At 43.2% G+C, this 18,438-nt stretch overlaps 1 protein-coding gene across 8 annotated transcripts in view; it reads left to right on the top strand.

Annotated features, from left to right (window-relative positions):
- nbeab (neurobeachin b) overlaps nucleotides 1–18,438 on the top strand; it is a 258,747-nt gene that overhangs the window by 235,453 nt on the left and 4,856 nt on the right. For 6 of the 8 annotated variants that reach the window (XM_034866233.1, XM_034866253.1, XM_034866261.1 and 3 more), the window contains 10 exons: nucleotides 798–950; nucleotides 4,119–4,286; nucleotides 8,792–8,881; nucleotides 9,916–10,108; nucleotides 11,493–11,564; nucleotides 11,706–11,861; nucleotides 12,533–12,703; nucleotides 15,298–15,399; nucleotides 16,584–16,780; nucleotides 17,425–17,576. In XM_034866233.1, coding sequence (XP_034722124.1) covers nucleotides 798–950; nucleotides 4,119–4,286; nucleotides 8,792–8,881; nucleotides 9,916–10,108; nucleotides 11,493–11,564; nucleotides 11,706–11,861; nucleotides 12,533–12,703; nucleotides 15,298–15,399; nucleotides 16,584–16,780; nucleotides 17,425–17,576 — 1,454 coding nt within the window. The remainder of the gene's footprint in view (nucleotides 1–797; nucleotides 951–4,118; nucleotides 4,287–8,791; nucleotides 8,882–9,915; nucleotides 10,109–11,492; nucleotides 11,565–11,705; nucleotides 11,862–12,532; nucleotides 12,704–15,297; nucleotides 15,400–16,583; nucleotides 16,781–17,424; nucleotides 17,577–18,438) is intronic. The other 2 variants (XM_034866267.1, XM_034866246.1) reach the window with 1 other exon arrangement.

Genomic DNA, 18,438 nt, shown 5'->3' with positions numbered 1-18,438 from the left:
CGAATGAGAGTTTTTTTTGTGTGTTTTTTAACAGTCTCTATCTGTAACTAAGGTAAAAGAAGAAGGCATTAAAATAGTCACTGTATTAAACCAAAACCAAGTTAATGTTCATGATGTATAAATGATTGCCTGGAAGGTAATAATAAATTGTAATTTAGACAGCACTTAAATTCAATCCAAACTACCTTTTATATATTGTTATCCACACTGAGGATCCAGCACCTAGTCGTAATAGTTCCAATGTGAGTTTAGCGTGTTATGTCTTATTTTTTTGCCTGGAAGGTGAGAAATGATGTGTACTTAAGTGGTTAAAAATTAAATAAAAACCAGTATGTTCATTCAACACAGGAGAAATTCCTTCAGAAATAGGCTTTTCTCAAAATATGTAGGTCTCTTCTTCAATGTATGGATCCACAGAAGGTTTAATGTAGGGGCTCCTTTACCACGCTGACTTCCCCTCTGCTGCGAGGTTATGACCCCATCACAAGAGACCAGGGAGAAAACTCCAACTCGGTTCCACTTTCATTTAACACTCCTAACACTTCTGCCTGGAATAACTGGACTAGCACCTCTCAGCGCCTTCTCGTGGCCTGCTGTTGGGTTTGTTTGTGTTACCTTTCCCCTTGAATTCTCACTTCATCTCAGTGGGATACAAAGCCTTTTTTCTCAGCTTTCCGTGCCTCTGTCCTCACATATGTTATTTCTTGCACTTGACGGACTTGCTGGGCGATTATATGCTGAAAAGTGTGGTGTTAGACGTGTGTTGCCGTAAACATCTCTCTTTCTTTTATGCACAGGAACTGATTCCTGAGTTCTACTACCTCCCGGAGATGTTCGTTAACAGCAACGGCTACCATCTGGGAATGAGGGAGGACAGGACCATGGTCTGTGACGTGGACTTGCCAGCCTGGGCCAAGAAGCCCGAAGACCTTGTTAGGATCAACAGGATGGTATGGTTTAGGCCTCTAAATGGTATAGTTACCCTAGCTTAAATTATACCCGTGTATGATATAACTTTTTTTATAATCCGGATAAAAATCTTCAGTCAGTATTAAAACCTTACTGACCCAAAATTTTCATCATTCTTTTTACTATCTCCTCCTTTTATTCCATGCCAATTGTGACACTTATAGACATTAAAACTATTCTGACCATTTGTAATTTTATAAAGATGATTGTCCCATTCATAGTAGGGATTCATTTCATTAGATATATTTATATATTCTTCTATATGCTATACTATTAAGTAGAGGCCATCCTAATTCTCACAAAGTGAACTAAAGTGTATGGCAGCACACTGCATCCTGTCATGTTACATACTATGGTTGTTTTTGTACTTCGAATACACATAACATGTACAGTATATATTCGCTTTCGGGCTAAAACCTTGTACGTCAAAAACTCTTGCTTTTCAGGAAATGGAAAAGGCTAATTTGAAAATATTATATAGGGCTAGTGACCTTTGATGAAGTCAGATAAAATTGCCTTGACACTGATAATTTGTATGGATAGATAGAAAGATAGATAGAAAGATAGATAGATAGGTAGATAGATAGATAGATAGATAGATAGATAGATAGATAGATAGATAGATAGATAGATAGATAGATAGATATTTATTGATTCCAAAAAAATGGGAAATTATAGTGCTACAGCAGCAAAATAACAGTCACACAGCACAGAACATAAATACCAATGAATGAATACATATACATGTAATATATATTAAAATAATAACATGGTAAAATACAAGAACAAATATTTAAATATATACAAGTTGGGAGTACAAAATGTGCATCTGCTTACCTAGTAATGATAAATATGTGGATAAACCTATTTTGCAAATTGCACTTAGTGCAGTATTGTGATGTCTGTGAGTCTAATCTACCAATCAGTGATGATAAAGTGTTAAAAAGTTGCATTGCCTGTGGTAGAAATGATTTCCTATAGCGGTCCATGCGACGTCGAAGCTGTCAGAGCCTTTTAGAGAAGCTGCTCAAACCCACAGACGTAAAGGTGACCAATAGCATTGATTTAGCTGCAATATACTGTATACTACTATACTGAGAATCTATTATAGGTTGGGATGATATTGTTTAGATGTATTTTTAAAATAGATGATTTACATTTAGCTTTTCTGCCGCCTCCTCACATCCGCAAAGACATCCATTTCCCACTCTTCCTGTTAACCTTCCCGTGCATCTGTGTCTCCTTGACGTATTCATGAAGCATCTAATAAAGTGCAACGCTCAATACTAACACAGTACCCCTGACCCCTGTGATGTCACTGAAGGACAGGACCGAGGGCTCGTTTGCCCTATAGTGTTACCTGCTGTAATGCCGGGCCTCATCACTTTGGCAGCGTGCAGGGCCCTTTCCGTGTGCATGTGTGTGTGTGAACGTCTGCATATTTAATACAGACTGCCTATCAACATGTGGTCCATAACTCCCAGCAGGTTCCAGGAACAGCACGGACAAAGACACGGAGATCCAACCCAGTCTCCTGCCGTCCGACAAAGTCTGTTCTTCCTTTGATCTGGAATCACTTACTGTAGAAACTCAATTTCACTCTAAACTACAGTGCACGGGCTTAGGACAGTGCAGATCTATTTGAATACATATCCACATTTGGTTTTAACATTAAAGATAAAGTCAGATTGTTAAAGCTGAAAAAACTGAAAAAAAAAAAAAAGCCCATGTGAACTGAAACATTTCCTCTATGGTATGTCTCCACTTTCTAATAAATTAAGGCTTGATGAGTAGCTCCTACTTAAAAGCATACAAACTTCAATAATACCGACACAAAGTTCCATGCATGTTATGTATCCGGAGGTTGGGGGCCACAGTGTTTTTGGACCAGAGGTAGAAAGAGGCTCTGGGAACACACTTGACCTTTTCAGCTGGAGTGACAGGGCAGGGCTGGTCTCATGAAGGTGACCTTTCCCCGTGCTCTACCCCTACTGCCTGGTCCAGCTCTATCCGGCTCGTAAGGCTGGGAGTTGTCACGGCAATGTCTGCATCTCCAACACAAGGAGAGAGGATGGCTGGGGGAAAAAAAAGGATTACAGTGGATATTTTCTCACTCTTGAAGGATACATGTGTGATTTTGCCTTGCATTGTTCCATTCGCAGACCATTGTATTCACACGCCCACAAAATCACAGTCTTCTGCCTCCATTCTTTTTGCCTTTCTTTTGTTCTGTTCCCTAGCTAGCCCACACTCTTGCTTCCTCTATTATTTCATTTCTGTCAGTGAATATCTCTCCCCGCCTCACCCTCTGTCTCACTCTTCCTCTTTTTTTCGCCCTCCATCCTTCTCTTTCTCCCTCCCTCCCTCCCTCCCTCCCCACTTCCCATCTTTGCATGTGCCACTTTCAATTGAAGTGATATGCCCTGTGGCAAGCTCTGCCTCTGTGTGCTCGAGCAGGCTTTGTTGGTAATGGCTGTTATTCCTGACGCGAGGGGAGGAGTGTAAATTCCTCCAGCAAAGCCTAACACCAGCATGCATGGGAATTATATTGTACTGTATTGTGAAACAATACATCAAACCCCCACTGCACGGCTTCCATAGGTATATTTATAAGAGTTATCAGCCTTAAACCCCATCCCAAATCTCTCACTAACACTCCCACAAGAAATCACGTCTCCCTTTCCACACTCACAAGTAATTTATCAGTGTTGCTGCTGCGAATGGTTTCACATCAAATTAGATCCCTGTTAGTATTGAACCAATTTCTTTGTCTCCATGCAAAGATAGTCGGACTGTATTTTAAGTAGACAGAGAAATGTGATATGTCCTGAGTTAGCTGATTATATTAAAGGGAAGGGATGCAGCTCCCGTCTCTTTTTTTTCTCTTGTAATATTTATACACACTAAAACAGGTTAAATATTTATCATTATGCAACTGAATGCCAGTCATTTTCCCCTCACAGTACTCCTAATTAGTTTTGTGATGTTTGCTGTGCTGTGTTGCCTGTTAGGTGAGCCGTTCACAGTAACGTAGGCTGGGTTTTGTTCAGTGCTGTGTGTAAGTACAATTTGTGTTGTGTCTTCTGGCCCATGTGCCGTGTGCTGCTGGTATGCCTCTCACCTCTAATTGCCCTGCACTCCGCTCACAGGCCCTGGAAAGCGAGTTTGTGTCATGTCAGCTGCATCAGTGGATTGACCTTATTTTCGGCTACAAGCAGCGAGGCCCGGAGGCGGTGCGTGCCCTCAACGTCTTTCACTACCTGACTTACGAGGGCTCCGTCAAGCTGGACAGTATCACCGACCCTCCGCTCAGAGAGGTAAGGCACACACATTGCCATGGAGACAAAGCCCCAACACCCCCCACCCCCTCCCCTTCTCATTTAACATAGGCACAACTTCCTGTCTCTATTTGTCCTGGCATGTGTTGGAGCTCCGGGAGCATTCATATCATGCATCTGTCAATCAATTATTGTGTCATGCAAATGTAAGCCGTGAGAGAATTTGGCAGAGCTGCTGACTCATGGAGTTTGGGTTGAGATTAACGCCATTTTGTGATGACAAGGGTTATTCACTTCCCCTCTCTCAGATAAACAGAACTCTATTAATATATGTCCACATAATTCATAGATCCTTTAACGTCAGGATTCCTCGCGCTGAACGTACTGTATGTTCCTTCCCCTAATCAGATCAATGAATCTGACTGAGCTCTTTGATCAATCACCTGAGGTCACTCAGTCAATAGACGAGGGAGTGCATCTTCTTGTTCTTAACGAATTAATTGAATATCTATGAGCTCGTTCGTACGACTCGTGAATAGCTTAATTGCGGAGAGGGGAAAGGGGACCTGAGACTGCAGCAGCTGGCGTGCATTGTGATACTTTCCAGTTTGAGCTTGTCTCTCGCTGTGATATCCACCATCTGCCGTCTGCAAAACAAGTCATTTATATACTGTCACTTCCAGGGGCGCCTTTATTTATCAAGTGACCACTATGCAAATCACCTGCTGAAGATTTGGCCCATCTAATTACCAAACGAAATCGTGAGAGGTTTGTTTTTCATCATTTTGAGAAAGACCAGGGCGATGCTTTTTTTTAAATTATTCTTCATCCAGCTGAGGGGATTTTTCTTTTAGCTGTCTTACACCACCTACTACTATTACCCTGAGAGATGACAGTACTGTTAGTTAGTTGCTGCTACTCAAGACTCCCTAATTGTGCACCCAGTTAATGTAGTCGCTATTGTGACATGTGAATGTATTTCTGCTGAAGAGAGAAATTGGCTCGGCTAATTCCGACTGATGTAGTGCTGATATGATGGGCACTAATTAAGACGAGCTTTCATACCTGTAATCATGTTACTCATTCCCAATGCATTCTTCCTCTCCCTGTAACATAAATAATAACCTTGTATATCTAAATCCCATATACTAAAACCAAGCAGTATCCTGAAATGCATTATGAAGAAGTCTATTAAAATGGCATTCTGATTTCCTTGCATGTACAAGTTTCAAATATTTATTCTGAAACTGATCATTTTTCAACAGCCCCCTACAAACCTGAAGAAAATAACAGTATTTCACCAGGCAGATTACAACAGGTGTATTGTACTTTAATGCTCTGCTGATTAAATTTAGTTAAGTTAAGACTAAGAAGTTAAGTTTAAAAACAATATTCATATCAGAGTCCATATCACTATGATCATTTTGTGGGTGATTTCCTGCAGGATTTATCGTACCAGGGTTACCACGCCTCCTGTCTGCGAGCTGCCTCTCTGAGCCTGTGAGGTGGAGCATGGAAAAGTTCCCAGTGAATGTCTCGCTTAGACCTCTCCTGAAATGTGACGATTGACTCCGGGGTATTGATTCATTGTGAGCCTGACAGGTGAAATTGCACACCCAGCATTAGTCATAACAATTAAGGCATTTGAAATGTCAATAAATTCATGAGAGATAATTTCCGCCCATGTGTCAGAAAGGAAATGATGACACCCTCTGACTTGCCGCCGGGCCTCTGGGTGAGGGCACGGTGACAGCTCTACCGGGCACACTGCCGGAACAGCAGTCCTCCGATGTGATGCTCCTCCTGACAGCCTTCTCTTATGGACAAACATGACAGCCACCCCTTGATTCAAACCCCGCTGAGTCACTCACAAGTAAACAGACAAATTATTCATCAGTGGGACTCCATTCCTCCTCAGCTGCCACTGCCCCTCCCGCCCCCTTCTCAATCGACAAAGACAACAAAGTGTGCTGTGGCTTGCCATTGAAGGGTTTGAAGCAGCTGAGATACACTAGACTTATCAAATTGAATTTCACCTTGATATTCTCATTGTGACGGGACACAAGTCTTTAAACGCTTGACCTCAATAATAAGAAACGTCCTTCATATGTATCACATAGAATAAGGAGTATGTGTGCATTGCCATTGATGAGGACTGCATTAGAGACAATCATGCTGGTGGACACATCATTTGAGACATTTCTGCTCCCGTGTACAGTAGTGCACATGTCAATTCCCGCTGTCACTCAAGAAACAACCTGAGGCTAATTCAATGTTAGTCCTTGAGGATTTAAATAAATCCAGATAAGCTTATCTTAAACACATTTCCATTGGCCAGGATGGGCCGGAGTGTCGCCACGTGGGAAAGGAAGACCGCAATTACATTAATAGCTTGTTTCTGCGTGTCTGGGTTGTTTCTGTGCTACTGTGATCTGTTTTTATAATCGGTTTATACTACTTAAAAGCCAAAAGTGCTTATTGAAAGCAATTTGCTTCTGTAATCTCCCGAGTCAGTCAAAAGGTGAAAGGTGAAGCAGCTTCATATTTGTAGTTGCCGCCGCCTAACTCAGGTGGCGTGACTCAGCGTGCTCCCACGCTGCTTAGTGGGTCACAGCGAGGCCGTGTTTGCATTCTGTCTGGCAGAGCTGTTGTGCTGCTGCATTGCATGAGTGCACTGGAGGATGCTGTTGGGGGGGGGTGCTCCACGCAGCCTCTCTTTTACCAGTTTGGGAACCAGGCAGCAGTTAGAGAGAGATGCAGCCAGCCACTCACCTCTGAAGCATTTTTGCCCAAATCACACGCGAACAAAGTCCTAGAGACAGACACTGTGTGTTATGATGGATGTTTGGTGCTCAACCAAGCGAGGCGCGTGTTGCTGGGAGGGGAGATCATCCAGATGGCTTTGGCAATAAGTGTCACTTATCAGCCAAAAAGCAGAGTCTGAACTGACTTAAACTAATGAAGTGCCTGTTAAGTGCTCCCCATCCCAGACTGAGATAGAGATATGTTTGTGACATACCTCAGAGAGGATTAGTACCTAAGAGAATATTGACACATTTGGATTATCCAGAACATAATCTTTAGTTAACCTTCAACAAGTCAGATCCCCTTTCCTCAAAACACACACACACAAACACACACACACAGATAGACATACAGAACACAGACACACACAGACAGACAGACGCACACAGACACACACACACCCTCCGCTTGCACTCTGGAAACAATTCTCGGGCATCAAGGTTGTCTAAGACTACCAAAATTGGACATACAGCAGCCCTGTTTCCCTGGTAATAGAATCAGCACCAGAAATATGGGGATGTTGTCCACATGGCCTCCTTTGCCTTTCTGATCTTTGTATCAAATTTCTTTATTTGAACAGACATTGTGACCCTCACCCCAAACCTAACCTTAAAAAGCCATAATGTCAGTTGCTTATTACTTGACGGACTGAGTTGTAAAGAAACACTGACTAGCACCTAATGGTTGCCAAATGTGCTCACAAACTCACAAGAACACTTTCACTGCTGTGGACAGCGCCTTTTTTGGTGCTGTGGAAGATAGGAAGTGACCGGGGGGTGTTGGTGGAGGCGACTGTTTGGCTTGCAGGTGGCCTGTCCTAATTCAGTATCACCTCCAAACTTTCCTTGCCACATCTCCCTCTGTGTCATGTGCTGCCCAATAGGTCCTTTTGATTGTGAGCGGTGTGTACAGGCGTGGGGAAAATGAAGGCAAGTCACCCAGGCAGCCAGAAGGGCGGGCGAAAGGCTGAGCGATGCATGTTCCATTGTGCACAGTGGCATTGACGGACATCTACAAGCTCCCCTCTGATGGTGGAAGTGGCTCCAGTCACATCAATCACTCCCACCGTGGAGTGCCCCACTTTCAGTCAAGCTCAGCAGCTCTTACTGCTTGTTTTTACCCTCACGCACTCGAGGCGAAGCTAATCTTTTGTCTATTTAAATGGAAGTTAATTTCTAATGATAGTTGAGATTCTTCCGGTGTGTTTTTTTTTCTTTCTTTCCTGTACTCAGGGTGTGTCACCAGAATCCATACTCCTATTTTGTACCCCATAAATCATCCTTCATCAAGGTTCCTCTGCCAATTTGTCTCGGACTGCTTGTGTGATTTTGTGCTCCTGTTTCCTACGTATGTTTGTGTGCATGGATGTGCTTTTCCCCTTTGTTTCAAGCACAATAACATCTGAAAGCAGGCCGGCCTGCTGCAGTCCTAGCTGGATGTCACTCCAGGTTAACATTTATGCAGTGGGGGCCCCTGCGCCTGGAAATGGGAATGGTTAACTGAAGCATGTTAATAGGAAAAGGCTTGTCTCTTCCATACTAACACTTGGATGACTCTGCAGGCTGTGGGGGGAAGGGGGAGCACCCAGGCGGATTGGGAGTGCTCCCCTTTCCCTTTACCTCCCCCTTTCCTCAGAGGCACGGCTGAGTTAGGATTTGCTTGCATTGTCAAGTAACGCATTGACCCATCACTTTGATGCATATTGATTGTGACAGCCGCTCTCTCTCTCTCTCCCGCAGGCCACAGAGGCACAGATCCAGAGCTTTGGACAGACGCCATCTCAGTTGCTTATTGAGCCACATCCTCCACGCAGCTCCGCCATGCACCTGGTGAGAGCAACTCGCATGCTGGGAAAATTCCCCGCACCTCTGGTGTTGGTGTGTGTGAGAGACGACGTGTGGACCTGTGCAAGCCTGAATGGTGTGGGCTTGCGGGGCCTGTATTTGTAGGTAGACACAAGATTAAGATAGATGTCCCAGATTTCTTTCTTTCTTCCTATTTCCCTCAATCCACTCTGTTATGTAACTATTTCAGAGCCTAACTCTTACCTCATGTAGGTCACAGACAGACAACACTTTTCTTTTATAGCTGTTACTGCTACTAGCAGTGTGGTGTAAAGGGAAGAGTGCTCCCTACTGGCCTAGTGGCTTCCCTCTCTCTGCTTTAAGCTGCTCTTCCCTGTCTAATCCATGTAATACTCAGCCTAGCCCTCATTATGCCGACATGGCCCTCTCTGTTTCTCTCTCCCTTCAAGAAACTTTGTAAGGCAGATTCCTTTGAGACCTTTTAGTGAAGTTTTCAACTTTTGCCACAGATGTAAATGTTTTCATCCATTTCTGTCACAAGCCTCTAAAATTAAGGACAAGATGAGAGCTGAAACTAGTTCGAAACTCCAAAGTATTGTCGAGATCACTGTGTCCTCCATTTCTTTTACTCCTGCTACACTTTAACTTTAATCCAGGGTTGTTAAGGTTGAGCTGCGTTTTACAGTGGGGAAATGAGCCCGTCTTTTAAAAAGAAAATGTAATGCTCCTTCTTTGTGGACCAAACTCAGTCTTTCTGATACATGTGTATCATGTTCGCACCATCTCACGTGTACAACCTACTCCATCCCAGTTTTCCGTGTCTTTCCCTTGTCTGACCAGTCCCTCGTCTGACTGTGTGTCTGAACCTAGTTTTTCCTCCAACCTCCACACTAACTGCCTCTTTCCATTCTTTTTCTCCCATTACATCTTCTACATCCCTCTGTCTTCCGGCTGCGCCCCCTTCCTCTTCCTGCTCCACTGTCCTTGTACTCCTCCTCTCCCGCCATCTCATCCCTTCATCCTTTTACACTCCGTCTTCCCTCTCTTCCACTCAATAGTGTTTCCTTCCACAGAGTCCTCTCATGTTCAAGGACCAGATGCAGCAGGACGTCATCATGGTGTTGAAGTTTCCGTCCAATTCGCCGGTAACGCATGTGGCCGCCAACACCCTGCCCCACCTCACCATACCCGCCGTGGTCACTGTCACCTGCAGCCGCGTATTCGCTGTCAACCGATGGCACAACACCGTCGGTGAGTGGAGCTCAACACACAAGGCAGGTGATGTGTTCAATCACATGCCCCTCGTAAAAAAAGAAAAGAAAAGTGCCACACCTCGTGCGATACCTACCACAGCAGCGGCCCTGTAAAATCACTTCATCAACGTCACACACAAACCTGCCCACCGCTCATAATAGAGCTGTAGCCAGCTGGCTGTGTGAGAGGCTAGCACCTCCTAGGTAAGCTGACCATGAGTGTTTCCACATGTTCCTTTTCAGACATGTGTGAACAACATTACCCACAGAGCCCCTCCCTGAGAATCAGCCTCACCTCGGGGTCAGAGGGCCAAAGCAATGGTTACTAGGAAATTAGGCCGCAACTGCACCACATTCTCCTCACACGTCCCCATCTGTCACTGCGGAGACACACTGAGCCCAGGACCAAAGAGTCGGCACTGTGTGGCTGCTCTGGCTGCTCCCACACTAATGAACACAGCTGCAGCACCCTTGCCATCCTGTCGCAGAGGACGGAAATGGGGTTTGGCTTTTTCAAAATAACGATGATAATAAGGCCTCCATATTTTCAGATGTGTTGCTGTTTCGAAACTGGCTCCAGATAAAGATTGCACGGATAAGATGTCTCCATTCTGTTTGACACTATACAAACAAAGCCCAGCAAGAAAGACAGAAATCTTTCTTATTAGTCTTGCATTGCTAGACTTAAGTCCACAAGACTTAGACTTCTCTTTATTAATCCTTTTGGGATGACGCCCACAAGGAAATTTAAATTTCCAGCTGCAGTTTTCAGCAAGAAAAATACAGTATAGAGAGATAAAAGACAGAATAAAGATAACAATAATAACAGTAATAATAGTAATAACAGTAAAACCTTTGGCTATAAAAAGACATTTACCATAAATCATCGGTCAAGTGTCACAACGCTGTGGAGTAAAGTTTGGTTACACCACACATACAGTCCATTATGGAATAGGCGGGGAAAAAAAACGCTCTGGGTTGTTTTCGTTTCTTTAAACCAATCACAATCGTCTTGGGCGGCGCCAGGTTCCGTAAGCAGTCACTGTGGCTCGGCAAATAGTCCCGGGCAGAAACCAGTTTTGGTGGAACATTTGCCAACTGCAAAAGTTATAAAATGTTTACACAACACAGTAACAGTGTTACTGGATACAAAGTGTATCGCTTGGTGTATTTTGTCCACAGCAATCCCCCAACCAATCAGGCATGTTCTGAGGGGCAAAGCATGACATCTCAGGCTCTATCCTGGAAATGTACTGTACTTGCGTTAATCCCCACTGCTTTCTGATGGACCTGATGGAGGTCTGTGTGTAAGCATGCACACCAGCAGAGGTGAGAAATAGCCTTAATCTTTAATATACTTATGTTTCCCTGCCTGAATCCAGGTCTCCGGGGAGCACCAGGCTACTCTCTTGAGCAGGCCCATCACCTCCCTATAGAGATGGACTTTCTGGTTGGTGAGTAGGCGTCCTTGTTTTGAGTGGAAAATACAGCATTGAAGCAAGAAAGTTGACCACTGGCATTTATATGCTTTATTTTAGCTGTAAGGGTCTTAATAACTTAATAACACAAGTTCTGTTCTGTTTTATTCCCAACAGCCAACAATACTGGAAGCAACAAGCGCCAGATCACAGACCTAGTGGACCAGAGCATCCAAATCACCACACACTGTTTTGTGGTGACAGCTGACAACCGCTACATACTGGTGTGTGGCTTCTGGGACAAGAGCTTTCGTGTGTACTCCTCCGAGACAGGTAGGTTACAGTGTAAACTCTATTTTCTATAGAGGTGTGCACTGACGTGTGGAGGACCGAGCGCTATAATGGGAATAATACAGTATTGTTGCTGTTCTCTCCTGACGAGCCTTGTAGAGAAAGTGAAAACTGTGCTGCAATATGCTGGGCCTCATTTCTGCTAATTTCTTTTCTATTGATAATGACTCAGTGGCAACAAGATCATAATTTACTACATTTTGACAAGCTGCATTTAATGTCCAAACTTGGGGATCGCGATGAATTTCACAAGAGGATTGAATGGATAAGTAAAAACGTCTGTTTCTTTTCTCTTATGAAATACTAGATACTTTGACCTATTCTGGCCTCTAAAAATTCTTCAAACATTACAAACCAAGAGAGAAAAATCACTCTTGTGGGTTGAACTGCCTCACCCTGTCCACACTAAAGCCTTAATGTGTAATGACGGGTCTCAAGCAGACGTTTTATTTGAAGAGGTCACAAGCCAAAGAGGCTGGGACCGACTGATTTAACCATACTGAAAACATTTTTCACTATCCCATACAATACTCCCTCACAGTCAGTGGAGCTTTCAGAACAGCAGGAGTAGTTTTATTATGTCGCATTTCAGGAACTTCTGACTTAACAGTTTTTGCCAACGTCGAATACTGCTGTGCATATTTTTTATTTAGGCAAGCTGACCCAGATAGTTTTCGGCCACTGGGACGTAGTGACATGTCTGGCCAGATCAGAGTCTTACATCGGAGGAGACTGCTACATCGTCTCTGGGTCCAGGGATGCTACACTTCTGCTGTGGTACTGGAGTGGACGGCACCATATTATCGGCGACAACCCCAATAACAGTAAGTAAAGTACACACAGTTACTCAGTATACACAGTAGCAATGCCCTCTCAACAAAGTTACGTATCAGTATTTCACCTGCTCTCGTATAAGTCTGTGTAGGTGCGTCAGTGTATTGTTAGTATATTCAAAAAGAGCCTTTGATCAACACTGGAAAAAATGCTTTCTACCCTAGAAATCAAATAATGTGGAGAGACACGGAGAAGATAACGTATCTGCACTGTAGTTGTGATATATTAGTGTGATTTATGGCATTAAGCTGTTCTGCTTTCAAGTAGAAGACTCCAGATGTCTTGGCTTTCATAATAGTAGACCCCAGTGTGTGATTTCTGCTGCTCAGTTCATTTAGTTGCTCATTCTCACTGATTGGCTGTGTTCAAAACAATCCATCAGGGTAGGGGAAACAGACATCACAGCACTGTACAAGGAGGAGCACCATATATGGTATGGAAAAGAAAAACTGAAGACGAGGAAGAGTTCATTATTATTTTATTTCTGGATGACAATACAGTGTGTTTGTGTCTGTGTGTGTGTTAGAAGATCTCATGTTTCCAATTGTTACAGATTATACAGCTCCAGATTAGTTTTGAGTGTTCTCTAATTAACTTCACTGAGGCTCCGACAGTTAATTAAGAATTTCAGCTTGGTTGCCTCCAATTAGCAAGGGGCAATAGCACTTGTGTTACTGCAGCAGGAAAACAGTATTCCCCTGATATTCCCACTACAAGTGCTTACAATGCATCTGCAATGGACAAAAAGGGAAGGAAACTACATAGCTCGTCTCAACAAACAAAAGACAGGATGCGTTTTCACTCAGTCGAATCCCTTCGAATGTCTTACCAATATGTCGTCATTTCAGAAACACTGTGGAGGCAGCAGATGATAATCTGGCTTGCTTTAGGAAATTCTGAGAAATAACGCTGTGGGATCCTGGAGGGAGTTTATAAAGGAACAGGGGCCGTGCAGAGGTATCAGCTCAAAGTCATTTATAATGATCCTCAGGGATAAACCACTACCGCCCTTTTATATTTTCACACTCGAAGCCCTCAGATGAATGTCATATACCACACAGAACACCAAAGTCCTCTTTATTCCCGGACTTATTTCCTTATTCCTCATTGAACAATCCTCTCCACCAGTCTCATTCTGATGATTTCGTGCCTATTATATTTTCTATAATGCTGGTTGAAGGTTGTGTGAATATGTGGCAGCAACCCTCTGGATCACTGCTTCCTCGCCCTGTAGATGTGGAGTGCCAAAGAAATTGATTTCACCCGCACCCGAAAAGGCTGCATATGTCTTAAACGTGTAATAATTAAAATAACTTCCAGCTCAATCATGGCCCTGCCTCTCAGGCTCAGCCCAACACACCGGTGCAAGGGGATATTTGCACCGGGTAATTGTGGTGGCTGACTTGGTCTCGTCCCAAGGGTTAGGAGAGGGTGGGGGGGTGAGGTTCGAGGTACAGGCTGATTGAATCTTTTGTCGGGTAGGTGAGCCGCATAAGGTCCCTTTTTCCCCCCTGGAGGCTTTTTTTGACACTTGTCCTATTCAGCTTCCCTCAGCAGTGGGTGCTGGGACTGACAGCGCTGCTCAGGTTCCTGGTCTCTAAGGGACTGTGGTGCATCGATCACAGTACAGCTCACTGACTGGACCGCTACAGCTGCAGAGGTGATATGCTGGGGGGGGGGGGCGTCTGACACACGTCCACATCATGTAACTGGACGTTACTGTCATCCAGGTGGATAGAGAAACTTTCACTGAACTTTTGAGTGTTGTGTGGACGCCAGCAGCCACATAGTGAGTATTTAATGTTTGACTTGAGTTTGCCATCACTAGTGGACTGAGAGGTGGTGAATACTACGGGCCCACCCAAACAGCAGTAGGATTATTTTCTTTATAAAATAATAAAACCAAATATAAATTAAATCAAACACTAATTTGGGTGCCTAAAGCATTTTTAGTTGACTCAGAATTCCTATCTACCCCTTTCTCTGTTATATTTTAATACTTACATGTAAATGTACATTTAGAGCTTCTTTGGGTTTCTCTGCTTCTCATTGGCTGCATTTGGTTTGCATTTCTTTCTTTGTTGTTAAATGGAGATAATTTCCACTGCTGATATTAATTTATTGATGGATTCAACGGGTTTGACTCTCTGTAAGACACTGCAATAGTTAGGGACATGATGTGGGTTGATTCAGTATTGGTGATCATAGCCTTTTCAGAAAGAGACTAGAGGTTGCCTCCGGGTGCTGTGCAACCCCCCTCACTAACCTCGCCCCTGGCCATCATCAATCATGTGACACACGGGATGAAATCAAGTGGCGTGGCTGCCATCCCTTCATTTACATAACAATTCAAAGGGACCTCCCTGCTAGCAGATGCGCGTCACAATCACCGTGCTTGTGTTTCTTTGATTTTATTGCCTGATGAACGTGTGGTAGTTATGTTGTAGACCATTGGACAGAAATCCCAGTTCAGAAATTCAGATTAGCTGCTCAGGTATTCTGATTGTTTAGATGATGGTTTCAGAGTCAGACGATCTTAAATCAACCAAGTCAACTGTTTTATGATGTACGTGTCATCTTTTAGGTGACTACCCAGCACCACGAGCAGTTTTGACGGGCCATGACCAGGAAGTTGTGTGTGTGTCAGTCTGCGCAGAGCTGGGCCTGGTCATCAGCGGAGCCAAAGGTAAGTGTCTCCCTTTAATGTTATTGTCATCAGAGAGGAGGTCAGGGATGAATTGGTATACATACTTTAGACTACCAGTCTATTACCAACCCACATAGATTGACAGGTGTTTGTTTCAATGAACACTCTAGACCTGCATGTGTCCATACCATACCAATAGAATATGTTTTCTCCCGGATACCGATTCCAATACTTTAACTAGCGTATCATCCAATACTAAGTACTGATCCAATACCAGTGTGTTAGAAATATATGGTAACACTTTATAATAAATATATGAAGCAATAGTTAGCAGCTGCATACTAATAACCCTAGATGTATTTGATACAGTGCTGCTCATGAGTATAGGAACCCCAGCTAAAGTTGAATAAAAAAATTATCTTTTGGAAATTGATCTTAAGGCCTTAATTTAAAAAAAAATGGAAAAATCCAACCATTAAGTACACCAATTTGCTTTTTTTGAATAAAAAATGTATCTTAAAAAATAAATGTTCTTAAAATACAGGGGGCATAAGTATAGACCGCCCTATGTTAAATTCCCATAGAGGCAGGCAGAGCTTTATTTTTAAAGGCCAGTTATTTCATGGATCAGGATACTGGGGATCCTGACGAAGTTCCCTTGGCCGTTGGAATTAAAATATTCCATACACATTATCACATACCTAGAGATTAGGATGGTTTTATTTCAGTTAGCCTAATAGCAGGTTTGATTTGCATTGAGAGATGATTTTATAGAAGGTTCCCCACTGTCTAACTGCTCTCATTGTTGTGTGGCCTAGCTGGGGTTAAAGCCTTTTTAAAACATAAATAAATACACACAGAGAATGCCATAGAGCTTTCTTTTATTTTGTAGTTTGACAGTCAGCCATAACCAAAACAATAATAAAAATAACATATTTTAAAGTAGATTTTCTTTGGGAGTAAATGATGCATCGGATCTGTGCATAGAATTGAATATTCACTGATACTAATACCAGCATTTTAGGTAATATCTGAGGCATTTTTGACTACTGTAATTGGTATCACAACAACTCTGTGTACCCAGCTGCACATGCAAGCGCCTCACAGAAACAGCCAGGACCACGAATCTCTGCATGCTAGAACTGCAGAAAGTAAATTCTCTGATTTTATAATGGTTTACATGAGCACAGTTTGTCATAGCTTGTGCATGTTTGGGTTGGCAGAGGGTCCATGTCTGGTCCACACCATCACAGGGGACCTGCTGCGGGCTCTGGAGGGGCCAGAGCACTATCGGTGCCCACGGCTCATCTCAGTGTCCAGTGAGGGCCACTGCATCATCAACTATGAGAGGGGCTGCTTCTGCAACTTCAGCATTAATGGAAAGCTGCTTGCACAGATGGAAGTCAATGATTCCACCAGGGTAAGCTGATATTTTTACATCGAGATAATCCATTAGAGCTATGGATGTATCTTTACAAAGATTTAGGGACTTTACATATAGTACGCTTTGATTCAAATACTGAATCAGTTTGCAAAAACGATGATTGTTATGTACAATAGGATCTTTATTGATGACTGCCTGAATCAATGTTTTGCAGGAGAAATTCAAGATGTTGAAGCTATAGCGTGTAGTTTGTCACTCTCATGGAGAATTCTACGTGATGACAACACTGTCGGTGTGTCCACACGATACAAGCCTTCTGTGACCGCACACTGCCCCTCTTCCCTGCAGTAGCTTGTAGCTAAGGAGGTTACGGTGAAGGAAAACATGATAGAGAAAGTTGTGTGCAGCGGATCGTTTTAATTAGCTTTGTAGCAACTCTTTTGGCAACGGCTTAAATGTTGGTTATTAATATTAAAAACTTACGCACCAAAGATTTAATACAGTTATTACAATAACCTATCTTAAATGTGTACAAAACTGCACTTCATTGTCATGAGTTTCCTCCACAAATAACATTTTTACATTATGCAGCAAAACAACTTCCCCCCAAGTTGGAAGCTCTTTATATACAGCCTATGGTTAAAAGTGACATGTTGAATCCTTCTCTGTCCCTGCTGTAGGCTATTCTCCTGAGCAGTGATGGCCACAACCTGGTCACAGGTGGGGATAATGGCGTGGTGGAGGTGTGGCAGGCCTGTGACTTCAAACAGCTCTACGTCTACCCTGGCTGTGATGCTGGCATCCGAGCCATGGACCTATCACACGATCAAAGGTCAGACTGGGCCACAGAAAGCCAACCTAATTAACTGTCTCCCACTCATTATTTAGCACAGTTTCTCAGAGAGTCCAGGCCAATGGCCTTCAGAAACATTTGATGCCGCCCCTGAAGGTAACATCAAATGTATGCATTATATTTTAATCATCCAGTCCTTTTTAACACATTCAATAGCTTACAGTACATTTAAAACACTCCTCGGCAAGGGCACCGTCGCTGCATCCGGCGCTTACAACACCACCCAAGGCAATTGGTTAAAACAAATGCAAACAATCCAGAGAATTTCTCCCTCTATCTCAGAATGATCAGCAGTGTAGCCAGACTCCAGTGCTGTGGAGGTAGGTCTGGCTAGGCATGACAACTAGTAACACCCAACAAGTGTTGCAGTAATTACGTTTTGTCATCAACGTTCATGATGGTAGCTGAAGCTAGCAATCTCAGTGGACGACTTGGTAGTTTAATGTAGAATTTTGTTATGATTTATAACAGCAGATTGGCACACTAAAACTTTGAGAACCCAATATACAGGCACATTTTCTGCTTTAAAAAGGTTCTCGGATGAGGTGAATTCAGGAAATAGACATTGTACCTTATTAATCTTAATTAATCTACACCAATTACAACGGAGATATAGATTAAAGAAGCAAAGATCTTTTTGACTCTGAGGTAAAACAAACTAAGTCATATCCAATGGTGTGTGTTGGACCAATATAAAGGACATGACTGGTGTGTACTATAAGTAATGAACTCTTTGAGTATTCATGTCACGTGCCTTTTAGTTAGTGGAAGAGTGCAGGCTCTTCCTCAGAGCCTGCAGTTGCCATAGAAACCACATTTTTAGAGTTTTCCCCTGCTAGTG

The sequence above is a fragment of the Etheostoma cragini genome, chromosome 3 (assembly GCF_013103735.1).
Source record: "Etheostoma cragini isolate CJK2018 chromosome 3, CSU_Ecrag_1.0, whole genome shotgun sequence".
NCBI lineage: Eukaryota > Metazoa > Chordata > Actinopteri > Perciformes > Percidae > Etheostoma > Etheostoma cragini.
This window is presented reverse-complemented; position numbering and strand designations above follow the sequence as displayed.